Below are 12,722 nucleotides of genomic sequence, written 5' to 3'. Positions count from 1 at the left end.
AACTGAAGTCTGTGAACAGCATCTGAACGTATGTGTCTTTTTTGGCCAGGTGGGTTAGGGCCAGGTGGAGGGTGGTGGCAATGGTGTCATCTGTTGAGCGGTTGGGACGGTACGCAAACTGCAGGGGGTCCAGTGAGGGGGGCAGCAGGGTCTTGACATGCCTCATGACGAGCCTCTCGAAACACTTCATGATGATGGATGTAAGTGCAACAGGATGGTAGTCATTTAGACAGGACACTGAAGACTTCTTCGGCACGGGGACGATGGTGGTGGCCTTGAAGCATGTTGGAATGGCGGCGCTGCTCAGGGAGATGTTGAAGATGTCAGTGAGAACATCTGCTAGCTGGTCTGCACATCCTCTGAGCACTCTACCAGGGATGTTGTCTGGTCCAGCAGCCTTCTGTGGGTTGACCCTGCACAGGGTTCTCTCACATCGGCCACCCTGAGACACAGCACCTGGTCATATGTAGGAGGGGTGGACTTACTCGCCGCCACATCACTTTCTGCCTCAGACTGGGCGTAGAAGTTATTCAGCACATCTGGGAGGGAGGCATCACCTGCACAGTCAGGTGATGTCCTGGATGCCCTTCCACATGCACCGCGTGTCGCCACTGTCCTGAAAGTGGCTGTGGATTAGCTGGAATGTGCACGCTTTGCCCCTCTGATGGCTCGGGACAGTTTGGCCCTTGCTGTTGTTAGAGCTGCCTTGTCGCCTGCTCTGAAGGCGGAGTCGCGGGTCCTCAGCAGCGCACGCACCTCCGCCATCATCCATGGCTTCTGGTTAGTGCGTATAGTGATGGTCTTGGACAGAGTAACATCATCAATGACAGACAGACAGACAGACGTACTTTATTGATCCCAAGGGAAATTGGGTTTCGTTACAGTTGCACCAACCAAGAATAGTACAGAAATATAACAGTATAAACCCATAAATAATTAAATAATAATAAGTAAATTATTCCAAGTGGAAATAAGTCCAGGACCAGCCTATTGGCTCAGCGTGTCTGACACTCCGAGGGAGGAGTTGTAAAATTTGATGGCCACAGGCAGGAATGACTTCCTATGATGCTCAGTGTTGTATCTTGGTGGAATGAGTCTCTGGCTGAACGTACTCCTGTACCTAACCAGTACCTTATGGAGTGGATGGGAGACATTGTCTCCCTGATCTAGCTGGTCACTGATGCTGTGTACTCCTCTAAATTGGTAGAGTTGCCATCAGTTGCAGCCTCCCTGAACCTGTGCCAGTCAGTGTGCTCAAAGCAGTCTTGAAGAGCAGAAATGGCTCCTGCTGGCCAGGTTTTAACCTGCTTCTGAACTGGTCTGGAGCGCCGGGATTAGCATAACAGAGATGTGGTCTGAGTAACTGAGGTGGGGGCAGGGCTCTGCCCGGTATGTGTTAGGGATGTTTGTATAAGCAAGGTCCAATGCATTCTCCCCTCTCGTTGCAAAGTCTACATACTGATGGAATTCGGGGAGCACTAACTTAAGGTTCGCGTGGTTAAAATCACTGGTGACAATAAACAGTCCATCAAGGTGTGCATTGTGCAGTTCGCTAATAGCCCCGTACAGTTCACAGAGTGTCTTCTTAGTATTAGTGCTGGGGGGGGGGGGGGGGGATATAGACACCGAATATAAGAACAGAGGTGAATTCCCATGGCAAATAAAATGGTCTGCATCTAACAGCCACAAACTCCACTAGCGATGAGCTGTGGAGCCAGCACAGAGTTCTTACACCATTCCGTGTTGATGTAAATACACACACCACCACTGCGAGTCTTACCGGAGAGAGATGCATCCCTGTCTGCACGAAACAAGGCGAGCCTGTCTAGTTGAATGGCAGTGCCCGAAATTCCATCAGTGAGCCACGTCTCTGTGAAGACATACGCAGAGCAAACTCTGTACTCCTGCCAAGTATTTCGTTGGAGTCGGATGTAGTCCATTTTATTGTCCAGGGAGTGGACATTGGAGAGCTGAATGGACGGGAGAGCCGGCCGGCTAGGGTTCGCTTTTTGCCTGGCAAGGACCCCTGCCCGCTTGCCTCGCTTCCGCTTCCTCGCACATCGCTTCCGCTTCCTCGTACATCGCTTACATCTCCATCTCCGGCTGCCAGCATCAGGCGAGTCTGAGGAACATAGGCCCATTCCCCTCAGCAAACCAAGGTTGCGCAATTCAGCCAGAACTTTGTAAAGGTTTGTTTTTGGGCGATCTCTGTATTGTTGTAGTATCTGGTGATGGTAGGTAGCCGCTCTGTTATCCACGTGCCCTAATCAAAAATTGTGTATCTGTGTCCACAATAAGGAAAACATTGAACAAGAATGGTGTTCATGGAAAGACACCATGGAGGAAACTTCTGCTCTCCAAAAAAACTTTGCTACACATTTCAAGTTTGCAAAACTTTGCTGCTTTGCTGCCTGAGGGCCAGGACAGTTTGGAATCGTTGAGGGAACAATGAATTCAAATACTATATCAAGGCATTTTACAGGAGAATGTTAGGGTAGTGGTTTGTTGCCTGAAGCTTAATAGAAGTTGGATGATGCAGCAAGACAATGACTGAAAACACAAGAGTAGATCAACAACAGAATGGTTTAAAAAGAAGTAAGTTTGTGTTTTGGAATAGCCAAGTCAGAGTCCCAATTGAGATGCTGTGGCATGACCTGAAGAGGGCTGTTCATGCAGTAGCGTCCTGGAAATATTGATGAACTGAAACAGTTTTCTATGGGAAAGTGGTCTGAAATTCCTTCTTGCCATTGTACAAGTCAGATCAGCAGCTACAGGAAACGTTTGGTGGAGGTTATTGCTGCTGAAAGAGGTTCTAACAGTTATTAAATAAAAGGGTTCACATACCTGAAATATGAATGATTAAACAATGTGTTCAATAAAGACATGAAAAGTACAATTGTTTGTGTGTTATTAGTTTAGGGAGATAGCATTTGTGTGTTATTGTGACTTAGATGAAGATCAGACTACATTTTATAAGTAATTATTGCAGGAAACCAGGTAATTGCAAAGGGTTCAAAAACCTTTTCTTGGAATTATAGTCCTTTACCCTGGGTTAGAGAATCAAACTAGAGGACATAGGTTTAGATAAGAAGGGAGAGGTTTTTTTATGTACTTCACCCATAGAGTGGTCACTTTATGGAATGACCTGAAGAAGTGATAGAGGCGGGTACATTAACTTACGAGACTTAAACTCAAAAATTTAGGACCAGCTTCTTTGCCATTAGATTTCTGAACGGTTCATGAACAACCTCGAGGTTTGTTTATTTTGCACAACTTATTCACATTCGGAATTTATAATAATTTTATGTCTCTGTGTTCTTCTGCTGTCACAAAGCAGCAAATTTCATGTTATATGTTAGTGATAATACATCTGATTCTGAGTTCTGATTATGATCGACTTAGTGTTGGGATCCAGTAACCCTTGTTGGGCAGCTGGGATTGAATCATACCTAGCACAAACTAAGATGGTTGCAGTTGACGTTGTAGGAGTTCCTCATGACGTTGCCCTAGCCCTAATGCTTTATAAAGCATTTTAAATGCTTTATAAATAACTTTCCCTCCACATTGTCAAATGAAGGGTTGCTTATCTGTAAGACCATGAGAAATGGTAGCAGGTGTAGCAGGAGTAAAATCATGGTTGATCTGACCTATGACTCAGCTCCACCTTACGTAACTTTTTTTTCTGTAACCCTTCATTTCTTTACTTTTCAAAAATCTATGTCGTCAATATACATAATGAGGTCGTCTCTACTGCTTCCTTGGGCAGAGAGCCCCACTGATTCATTACTGTCTGGGAAAAGCAGTTCCTTCTCACCTCCATCCTAAATCTACTCCCCCATATCTTGAGGTTATGGCTCTCAGCTGCCAGTGGAAAGAAATTTTCTGCATAAATCTTGCCCATCTTTTCACTATTTTATGTTTCTATAAGATTCTCTCTCAATCTTCTGAATTTCAGTGAGTAAATTCCCAGGCGAATCAATCTCTCTTCATGTCCATCATCTGGAGATCCATCATCTCCAGAACCAACCTGGTGGAGCTCCTCTGCATTACCTCAAAAACCAGTATATCTTTTCTCGTAAAGTGACCAGAATGGCACATAGTACTTCAGATGTGGCCTCAACTGTACTCTGTACAGTTGCAGCATAACTTCCCTGCTTCTGAATTTAGCCTCTCTAGCAATGAAGGCTGACATTCAATTTGCCTTCTTGATGACCTGTTGCAGCTACAAACCAACCTTTTGTGAATTAATGCACAAGCACTCCCAGGTCCTTCTGTGTAACAGCATGCTCCAATCTTTCACCATTTAATGTGATCTTCCATTTTTTTCCTTCCAAAGTGGATGACTGCATTTATCAATATTGCACTGCATCTGTCAGACCCCTGCCCAGTCTCTTAATTTATCTGTACTTCTCTAAAGACTCTTCACAATCTCTGCACAATTTGCTTTTCTGCTCAGTGTCATCACCAAATTTAGATAGGCTACACTCAGTCCGCTTTTCAAAATCAGTAATGTAGGGCACCACAATAGCGTAGCCGTTAGTGCAATGCTACTATAGCCCAGGGCATCTAAGTTCAGATTTCATTTCTGGTGCTGTCTATTTGGAGTTGGTACTTTTTCTCTGTGACCTCGTGTATTTCCTCCGGGTGCTGCAAATTCCTCTCACGGCCCAGAGACGTACCTGATAGTAGATTAATTGGTCATTGTAAATTGTTCTGTGATTAGGCAAGGGTTAAATAGGTGAGTTGTTGGCGTTGTGGCTTGTTAGGCTAGAAGTGTTCTGCGCTGTATCTCTAAATTTTAAAAAAATTGTTAATAGTTGTGGGCCTCTGTTGGTTAAACAATCCTCTACTGAATGGTTAATTTTCAATTCTGTTTGCAACCCCTCTGATATTGAGGCATTCTGCATCCTTTTTTAGAAAATCTGCATAATATTCAGACGTGGATTGTTGCATGACAAATAACACTGAGAAGTGGTAAATGCTATCATGACAGATAAAATGCCTTCCCTTGACATTTAATGCTTTTGCTGTCACAGAATCTCCAACTCTCAGCATCAATTTCTAGTTACAGACCAAGACATTAACTGGATTTTTTACGATATATCTTATTGCTCCAAGGCTATGTCATACACAGCATATTCTGTGGCAATAATGACATCCAAGGCATACATCAGCAATATGATGAGTGCTTTCCATTTGCCTGCATGCATGTTGCTCCAAAGATCCTTTTTATCATCTAGGACAAAGCTGACTGCATTAAAAACACAAAATACTCAAAGAACTCAGCAGTTTAAGAAGCACCTGTGGAGAGGGAGATGGAGTTAACATTGTGTTTTGATGTATAATGTTAATGTTAAGTTACAGCCAAATGAGATGGAGAGACCAGTAGAAATGTCTGTGATAGGGCAGGAATCAAAAATTATTGAATGAATCTAAAGATGCTGCAGCTGAAATAAATTGTTAATGGCTGAAAAGGCAGATTGATATAAAGACTAAGGAGCTGGTGGTGGACCTGAGGAGGGCTAAGGCACCGGTGACCCCTAACCCCTAATCCAAGGGGTTAGTGTGGACATGGTGGAGGATTACAGATACCTGGGGATTTGAATTGATAATAAACTGGACTGGTCAAAGAACACTGAGGCTGTCTACAAGAAGGGTCAGAGCTGTCTCTATTTTCTGAGGAGACTGAGGTCCTTTAACATCTGCCGGACGATGCTAAGGATGTTCTACGAGTCTGTAGTGGCCAGTGCTATCGTGTTTGCTGTTGTGTGCTGGGGCAGCAGGCACCAACAGAATCAACAAACTCATTCGTAAGGCCAGTGATGTTGTGGGGTGGAACTGGATTCTCTGACGGTGGTGTCTGAAAAGAGGATGCTGTCCAAGTTGCATGTCATCTTGGACAATGACTCCCATCCACTCCATAATGTACTGGTTAGGCACAGGAGTACATTCAGCCAGAGACTCATTCCACCGAGATGCAACACTGAGCGTCATAGGAAGTCATTCCTGCCTGTGGCCATCAAACTTTACAACTCCTCCCTCGGAGTGTCAGGGGTCCTTAATGATGGATGCCACCTCTTCAAGGCATCGGCTTTAGAAGGTGTTTTTGATGCTGGGGAGGCGAGTGCCCATGATGGAGCTGGCAGAGTTTGCAACTGTCTGTAGCTTTTTTGATCCTTTGCAGTGGCCCCTCCATTCCAGATGGTGATGCAAACTGGCACCTGGAGGAAAAATACCATCTGGGTCTCTTTTTCACATCCACAGAAGCTTCTGTCTGCTCATCTAAGTATAGAATCTCCTATCATTTCTGCACTGCTCTTCTCCCCCCCCCCCCCCCCCCTTCTGAGCCACAGAGACTGCCTCAGCACCAGAGATCTACTCACTGTAGCTCCTTGCTGATCGGTTGTCCCCCCAACAGTATCCAAAGCAGTGTACTTATTATTGAGGGCAACGGCCATAGGGGTACTCTGCACTGGCTGCCTGTTCCCTTTTCCTGTCTTGACAGTTACCCAGGTATCTGCATCTTGTAACTTAGGGATGATAGATAGATTTCCAAAGGGAATTACAATGTCACTGTAGCATTACAAATGCACAAATATAGATAATAGAAGAGAAATAGAAAAAACAAAAAATAAGTTACCACAGACAGTCTAACAGTAGGGGTTATCACTTCCCCGGCTATAGGTTGACTCACTACAGAGCTTAATGGCCAAGGGTAAGAATGACCTCATATAGCACTATTTGGAGCAGCACCGTTATTTTAGTCTATTACTAAAAGTGCTCCTCTGTTCAGCCGAGGTGGCATGCGGAGGGTGGGAAACCTTGTCCAGAATTGCCAGGATTTTTCATCGGGTTCTTTGTTCTATCACAGCTTCCGCTGTGTCCACTTTGAATCCTACAGCAGAGCCAGCTTTTCTAATCAGTTTATTGAGCCTGTTGGCATCACCCATGTTGCCCCAGCACACCCCTGCATTGAAGATTGTACTATTGACAACTGACTGGTAGAACATGTGAAGGAGAGGCCTACATTCTCCAAAGGAGCTCAGTTTCCTCAGGAAGCAGAGACATCCTTGGCCCTTTTACACAGTCTCTGTGCTGGTGCTCCACTCAAGTCTGTCATCCAGGTGCACCCCCAGGTACTTGTAGGTCCTCACCACATCCTTGTCCTCACCATCAATAGTAACAGGGATCAGTGCAGGTTTGTTTTCCTTAAGTCCATTACCATCTCCTTTGTCTTACTAATGTTGAGCTGCAACTCCAGTTCCTGAACTCAGTCTGTAAGGAGCTGTAGCTTGATGTAGATACCAGGGAGACTCAGTGTTTCCTAGCTTTCCCACATCTCAGATATATCAGTATTACAGTGGAGTAAAAGGAATCGCAGAGATGTGAGAGAGGGCCTGGCCAGAATTGATTGGAAAAGAACACTGGCAGGGATGAATGCAGAGCAGCAGTTGCTGGAATTTCTGAAAGCAATTCGGAAGACACAGGATATGTACATCCCAAAGAGAAATAAGTATTCTAATGGAAAGATGACACAATCATGACTAAAAAGGGAAGTCAAAGCTAACGTAAGAACCAAAGAAGGAGCATATACTAGAGCAAAAATTATTGGGAAGTTAGAGGATAGCTTTTAAAAACCAACAGAAGGCAACTAAAATAGTCATTAAGAAGGTAAAGATGGAATGCGAAGGTAGCTAGCCAATAATACTAAAGAGAATATCGAAAGGATTTTCAGATACATGAAGTGTAAAAGAGAAGCAAGAGTAGATATCTATTGGAAACAATGCTGGAGAAGTAGTAATGGAGGACAAGGAAATGGTGGACAAACTGACTAAGTATTTTGTGTCAGTCTTCACTGTGGAGGATACTAGCAGTACGGTGGAAGATCCGGGTGTCAGGGGTCATGAAGTATGTGAAATTACCATTACTAGAAAGAAGGTTCTTTGGAAGCTGAAAGGCCTGAAGGTAGATAAGTCACCTGGACCAGATGTTGTGCACGCCGGGGTTCTGAAAGAGATAGCTGAAGAGATCGTGGTGGCATTAATAATGATCTTTCAAGAATCACTAGATACTGGAATAATTCTGGAAGACTGGAAAATTGCAAATGTCACTCCACTCTTCAAGAAAGGAGACATGCAGAAGAAAGGAAGCTATAGGCCAGTTACAACGAGAAAATCTGCAGACGCTGAAAATTCAAGCAACACATAGAAAACGCAGAAGGAAGTCTGCAGGCCAAGCTGTATCTATGAAAAGAGTACAGTCGATATTTCAGGCTGAGACCCTTCATTAGGACTGGTGAAACATCGACTGTACTGTCTTCCATAAATGCTGCCTGGCCTGCTGAGTTCCGTCAGCATTTTGTGTGTGTTGCAATAGGCCTGTTAGCCTGACCTCAGTGTTTGCATAGATTATTAAGAATGAGGTCTCAGGGTACTTGGAGGCGCATGATAAAATAGGCTGCAGTTAGCATGGTTTCCTCAGGGAAGAATCTTACCCGACAAATCCATTAGAATTCTTTCAAGAAATAACAAGCAGGATAGACAAAGGAGAATTGGTTAATTTACAGAGGCTTTTGACAAGGTGCCACACATGAGGCTGCTTTACAAGCCCATGGTATCACAGGAAAGATTCTAGCAATTATAAAGCAGTGGCTGATTGGCAGGAGACAAAGAATGGGAATAAAGGGAGCCTTTTCTGGTTGGCTGCTGATGATTAGTGGTGTTCCACAGGGGCTGTGTTGGGACTGATTTTTTTTGTGTTATATGTCAGTGATTTGGATGATGGAATTGATGGCTTTGATGCAGAGTTTGCAAACTATATGAAGATAAATGGAGGGCAAGTAGTTTTAAGGAAATAGAGGTAACAGAAGGATTTAGATGAGGAGAATGGATTAAGAAATGGCAGGTGGAATACAGTGTAGGGAAGTGTATGTTAATGCACTTTGTTAGAAGAAATAAAAGGGTGGACTATTTTCTAAATGGAGAGAAAATAAAAAAAATAAACTGAGGCACAAAAGGGCTGGAGAGTCTTTGTGCAGGATTCCCTAAAGGTTAATTTGCAGGTTGAGTTTGTGGTGAGGACAGCAAATGTAATGTTAGCATTCATTTCAAGACAATTAGAATATAAAAGCAAGGATTTAATTTTGAGACTTTATAAAGCACTGGTGAGGCCTCACTTGCAGTATTGTGAGCATTTTGGGCCCCTTGTTTTAGAACAGATGTGCTGAAACTGGAGAGGGTTCAAAGGAGGTTCAAGAAAATGATTCCAGGATTGAATGGCTTATCGTATGAAGAGCGTTTGATGGCTCTGGCCATGTATTCACTGGAATTAAGAATGAGTGGTGACCTCATTGAAAACTATCGAATGTTGAAAGGCCTTGATAGACTGGATGTAGAGAGGATGTTTCCTATGGTGGTCTGTGACCAGAGGGGACAGCCTCAGAATAGAGAGGTTTCCTTTTAAAAAGGAGATGAGGAGGAATTTCTTTTGCAGAGAGTGGTGAATCTCTGGAATTCTTTGCCACATATAGCTGTGGAGGCTAAGTCTGTATGTATATTTAAGGCAGAGGTTGATAGATTCTTGATTGGTCAGGACATGAAGGGATATGGGGAAAAGGCATGAGATTGGGACTGAGAGGAAAATTGGTTCAGCCATGATGAATTGGCAGAGCAAACTTGATGGGCCAAATTACCTAATTCTGCTCCTATACCTTATGGTCTTATCTCACAAAATCTGAACGTACCATTAAATCTGAATCCATTCTCAGTGCACTAGCTATGTATGAATAGATAAAGAAAGAGAGAAAAAAAACTTAGAACCTCTGCCTGTTCTTGCCCAAGCCTGTTGCATTATTACTGGACTACTCTAATGCTGGTCCACTCCAACCATGGTCACTCCATCAACACCTCCCTTTTTTCATTGGCTCAGATAAAACTTACTTCCAACGAGACTTGCTGTTTTCAAATGGCTCCCACCTTGCAAGATATAACATTCTCACTTGCTACTTTAAACAATGACTCACTCCTGATGAGACTTGTAGGTTTAATGTGGATCTCTGCCTGCAAGATGTTGCTCTCTCACTCGCTAGTTCAAACAATTGCAGCAGGTCCTGGTCCTTGATTCTGGCCACAACCAGTCTCTCAAAGCACTTTATCACAGTAGATGTGAGTGGAACTGGGCGATAATCATTGAGGCAGCTCCCCCTGCACTTCTTGGGCACTTATAGATTGTTGCCCTTTTGTAGAGAGAGATTGAAAATAACTTTTGTCTGCTCTTGCAGAAAGTTATCCTGTGAGGATAGTGTAATTGTTAAAACAATCACTTTGAGGCATTCCTTACTTTCAGCTGAATCTTATTTGATGGAGTTAGTGAAGAGGTACAGCCCCCAATTCATGGTAACTAGAAAACTTACTGTCATTGACCATCTAGAACCATTTGCAGTAACTATACTTCTAGGCACTCACCAGCTAAAGTAATGAAATATCTATTCTAGTTTTAACAAACTATTTAATGAACATTTTGGATCCTGTAGACAGACTACAGACCTTGCTTTTTTAAAATATTCATCAGTCAGCAATGGGAATAAGATTAACCCAGGAGTTTCCAATATTACATTTCGCCTAGTCTTTCATCTCAGTTAGCCACTGCAGTTTTTCAACCATAAATAGGTTCAAATTCATAAACGTGTCATTATTTTTGTTGTAAAACTCTATCCATGGCTTTGATAAGCATATTGTGCAATTAATTATTGTCATATAATGTGCAATGTGACTCCTTCGGTAAGGTAAGAATCATTATTTAATAATCATGCATTTGGATTATACTGCTATATGATGGAATTAATTGTAATAAATATACTTAAATATAAATGTCACTAAATCAACTGTGAGCAAATTAAAGAAAATCATTGAAAACTTCAGCAACTAAGGTCCCTGGACAAAATATGAAAGTGATTGTGAAAATTAACCAGTGTTTGACTTCCTAAAATTTCCTGAACCAGATAAATGGTTGCTGGCGTTTGAAGGTTAATTTTGCCAATAATTTTTTCAAAATATTCATGGTAAAATAAATCAGTGTTTGGCAGGATATTTATTTGAATTCTCCAAAGGGCTGGGATATATACTTGTATATACTGTTCAAAACTGTTGAACAATTTCAACTTTTGTGATACTCTGACCTTCAAATTAATTCTCTTGTCAACTGTTCTTGTTCCAGCTTACTGAGTGGGAGAATCTCAACACTACGGGATGAAACTGGAGCAGTAAGCTGACCATTATTTTGTATTTAATACTCTTTTAAAGTAGAATTCAATTATAAATTTCTTATGAAGAATCATGTTGTAAGGGTTAAATTTCTATCTTGCACTAATTAAAAAATCATATAGTCATGGGGATTACAATACTTTTTGACTAAGGAGCTTCTACACAGTATTAATTTTTGCGGAAGTGTGTACTGTGAGCCTAAGCTGTTCTTTCTCTTCCTGGTGGACATTTTTAAAATTGTTGCACAGTGATCTCTGGCATTTTCTCAATATATTTGAGCAGTAACTAACTGCGTTTCCCAAAAGTTCTTCTTGCTGTTCATATCACAGCATCATAATTGTGTCAGATAAGGATGAAATGGGGTAAAAACTTATTTCCTGTAATATTTTTGATGCCCATCTTGTCCATTCTTTGCTTAGTAATAATATCAAAGCAAAAGAATGCAGGTTGTAGTTACTAAAGATCTGTTAATTCCTCCACAAGCCTATTCTCAGTTCTTGACAGGAAAGCATAAAGCTACTCAGATCTGTTTACAGAAGAGGCACTTGACTGATCTGTATCATAAGAGGACTGAGGTAAAGGTTAAAGATTAGCTTTTTTTTAATGTTTGTTGTAATGTGGATTTTTCAGTTTCAAACTGGGTGATTTTCAGCAAGTGTTGATAAAATGTTACATGAACTAATGGCCCCAATTCTGCCCCTCACCCACCTAGGAAAAAAAGTGATTTAAACCTGATGATAGAAAGCTCTGTCTATAAGACCATAAGACATAGGAGCAGAATTAAGCCATTTGGCCCATCAGGTCTGCTCCGCCTTGTGATCATGACTATTCCATTTCCCTCTCAACCCCATTCTCCTGTCATCTCCCTGTAACCTTTCATGCCCTGACTAATCAAGAACCAATCAACCTCTGTCTGAAATACATCCATTGACTTGGCCTCCACAGCTGCTGTGGCAATAAATTCCTCAGATTCACCACCCTCTGGCTAAAAACAAATCCCTCCTCATCTCCATTCTAAATGGATGGCCCTCTGTTCTGAGGTTGTGATTAATATAGAACTGACAAGTAATTAAAGCATGGTCTTCTTTGTGATTGGTAGATATACCCGCATAGAGGAACCACAATTATTTGATTGGTCTTAGTTGTCTATCTGTAAGTTTGTTGATAATAGAAAGCTAGGGAGAAAGTGATTCTGGTGCTTCAGTTCCATTAGGATTAATGTGTTAAACTCATCTGAAGTGGAGTAAATATCTTCAATGGTTAGCTGAAAGCTGAGAAAAAGAAAATCCATGCAAAATGTAAATTCAAGATTCAGTTTAAGATTCTTTAATGTCATTTCCAGTAGACAAGTAGGCAAGCAAAATAATAGTTACTCTGGATTTGGTGCAGCATAAAGAAGTCTTCTGGTCAAGATGGTGCCAGTGAACAACGATTCCTCAGGTGACATCTTTCAGATGGCAA

The 12,722-nt window shown here is 42.2% G+C and overlaps 1 protein-coding gene across 1 annotated transcript in view; it reads left to right on the top strand.

The window, feature by feature from the left end:
• kctd3 (potassium channel tetramerization domain containing 3) overlaps positions 1 to 12,722 on the top strand; it is a 101,925-nt gene that overhangs the window by 38,132 nt on the left and 51,071 nt on the right. The window contains exon 3 of the mRNA XM_059985847.1: positions 11,215 to 11,260. Within this exon, the coding sequence (XP_059841830.1) occupies positions 11,215 to 11,260 (46 nt within the window). The remainder of the gene's footprint in view (positions 1 to 11,214; positions 11,261 to 12,722) is intronic.

The sequence above is a fragment of the Hypanus sabinus genome, chromosome 12 (assembly GCF_030144855.1).
Source record: "Hypanus sabinus isolate sHypSab1 chromosome 12, sHypSab1.hap1, whole genome shotgun sequence".
Lineage (NCBI taxonomy): Eukaryota > Metazoa > Chordata > Chondrichthyes > Myliobatiformes > Dasyatidae > Hypanus > Hypanus sabinus.
The sequence above is the reverse complement of the archived record's forward strand: the minus strand, read 5'-3'. Positions and strand labels throughout refer to the sequence as shown.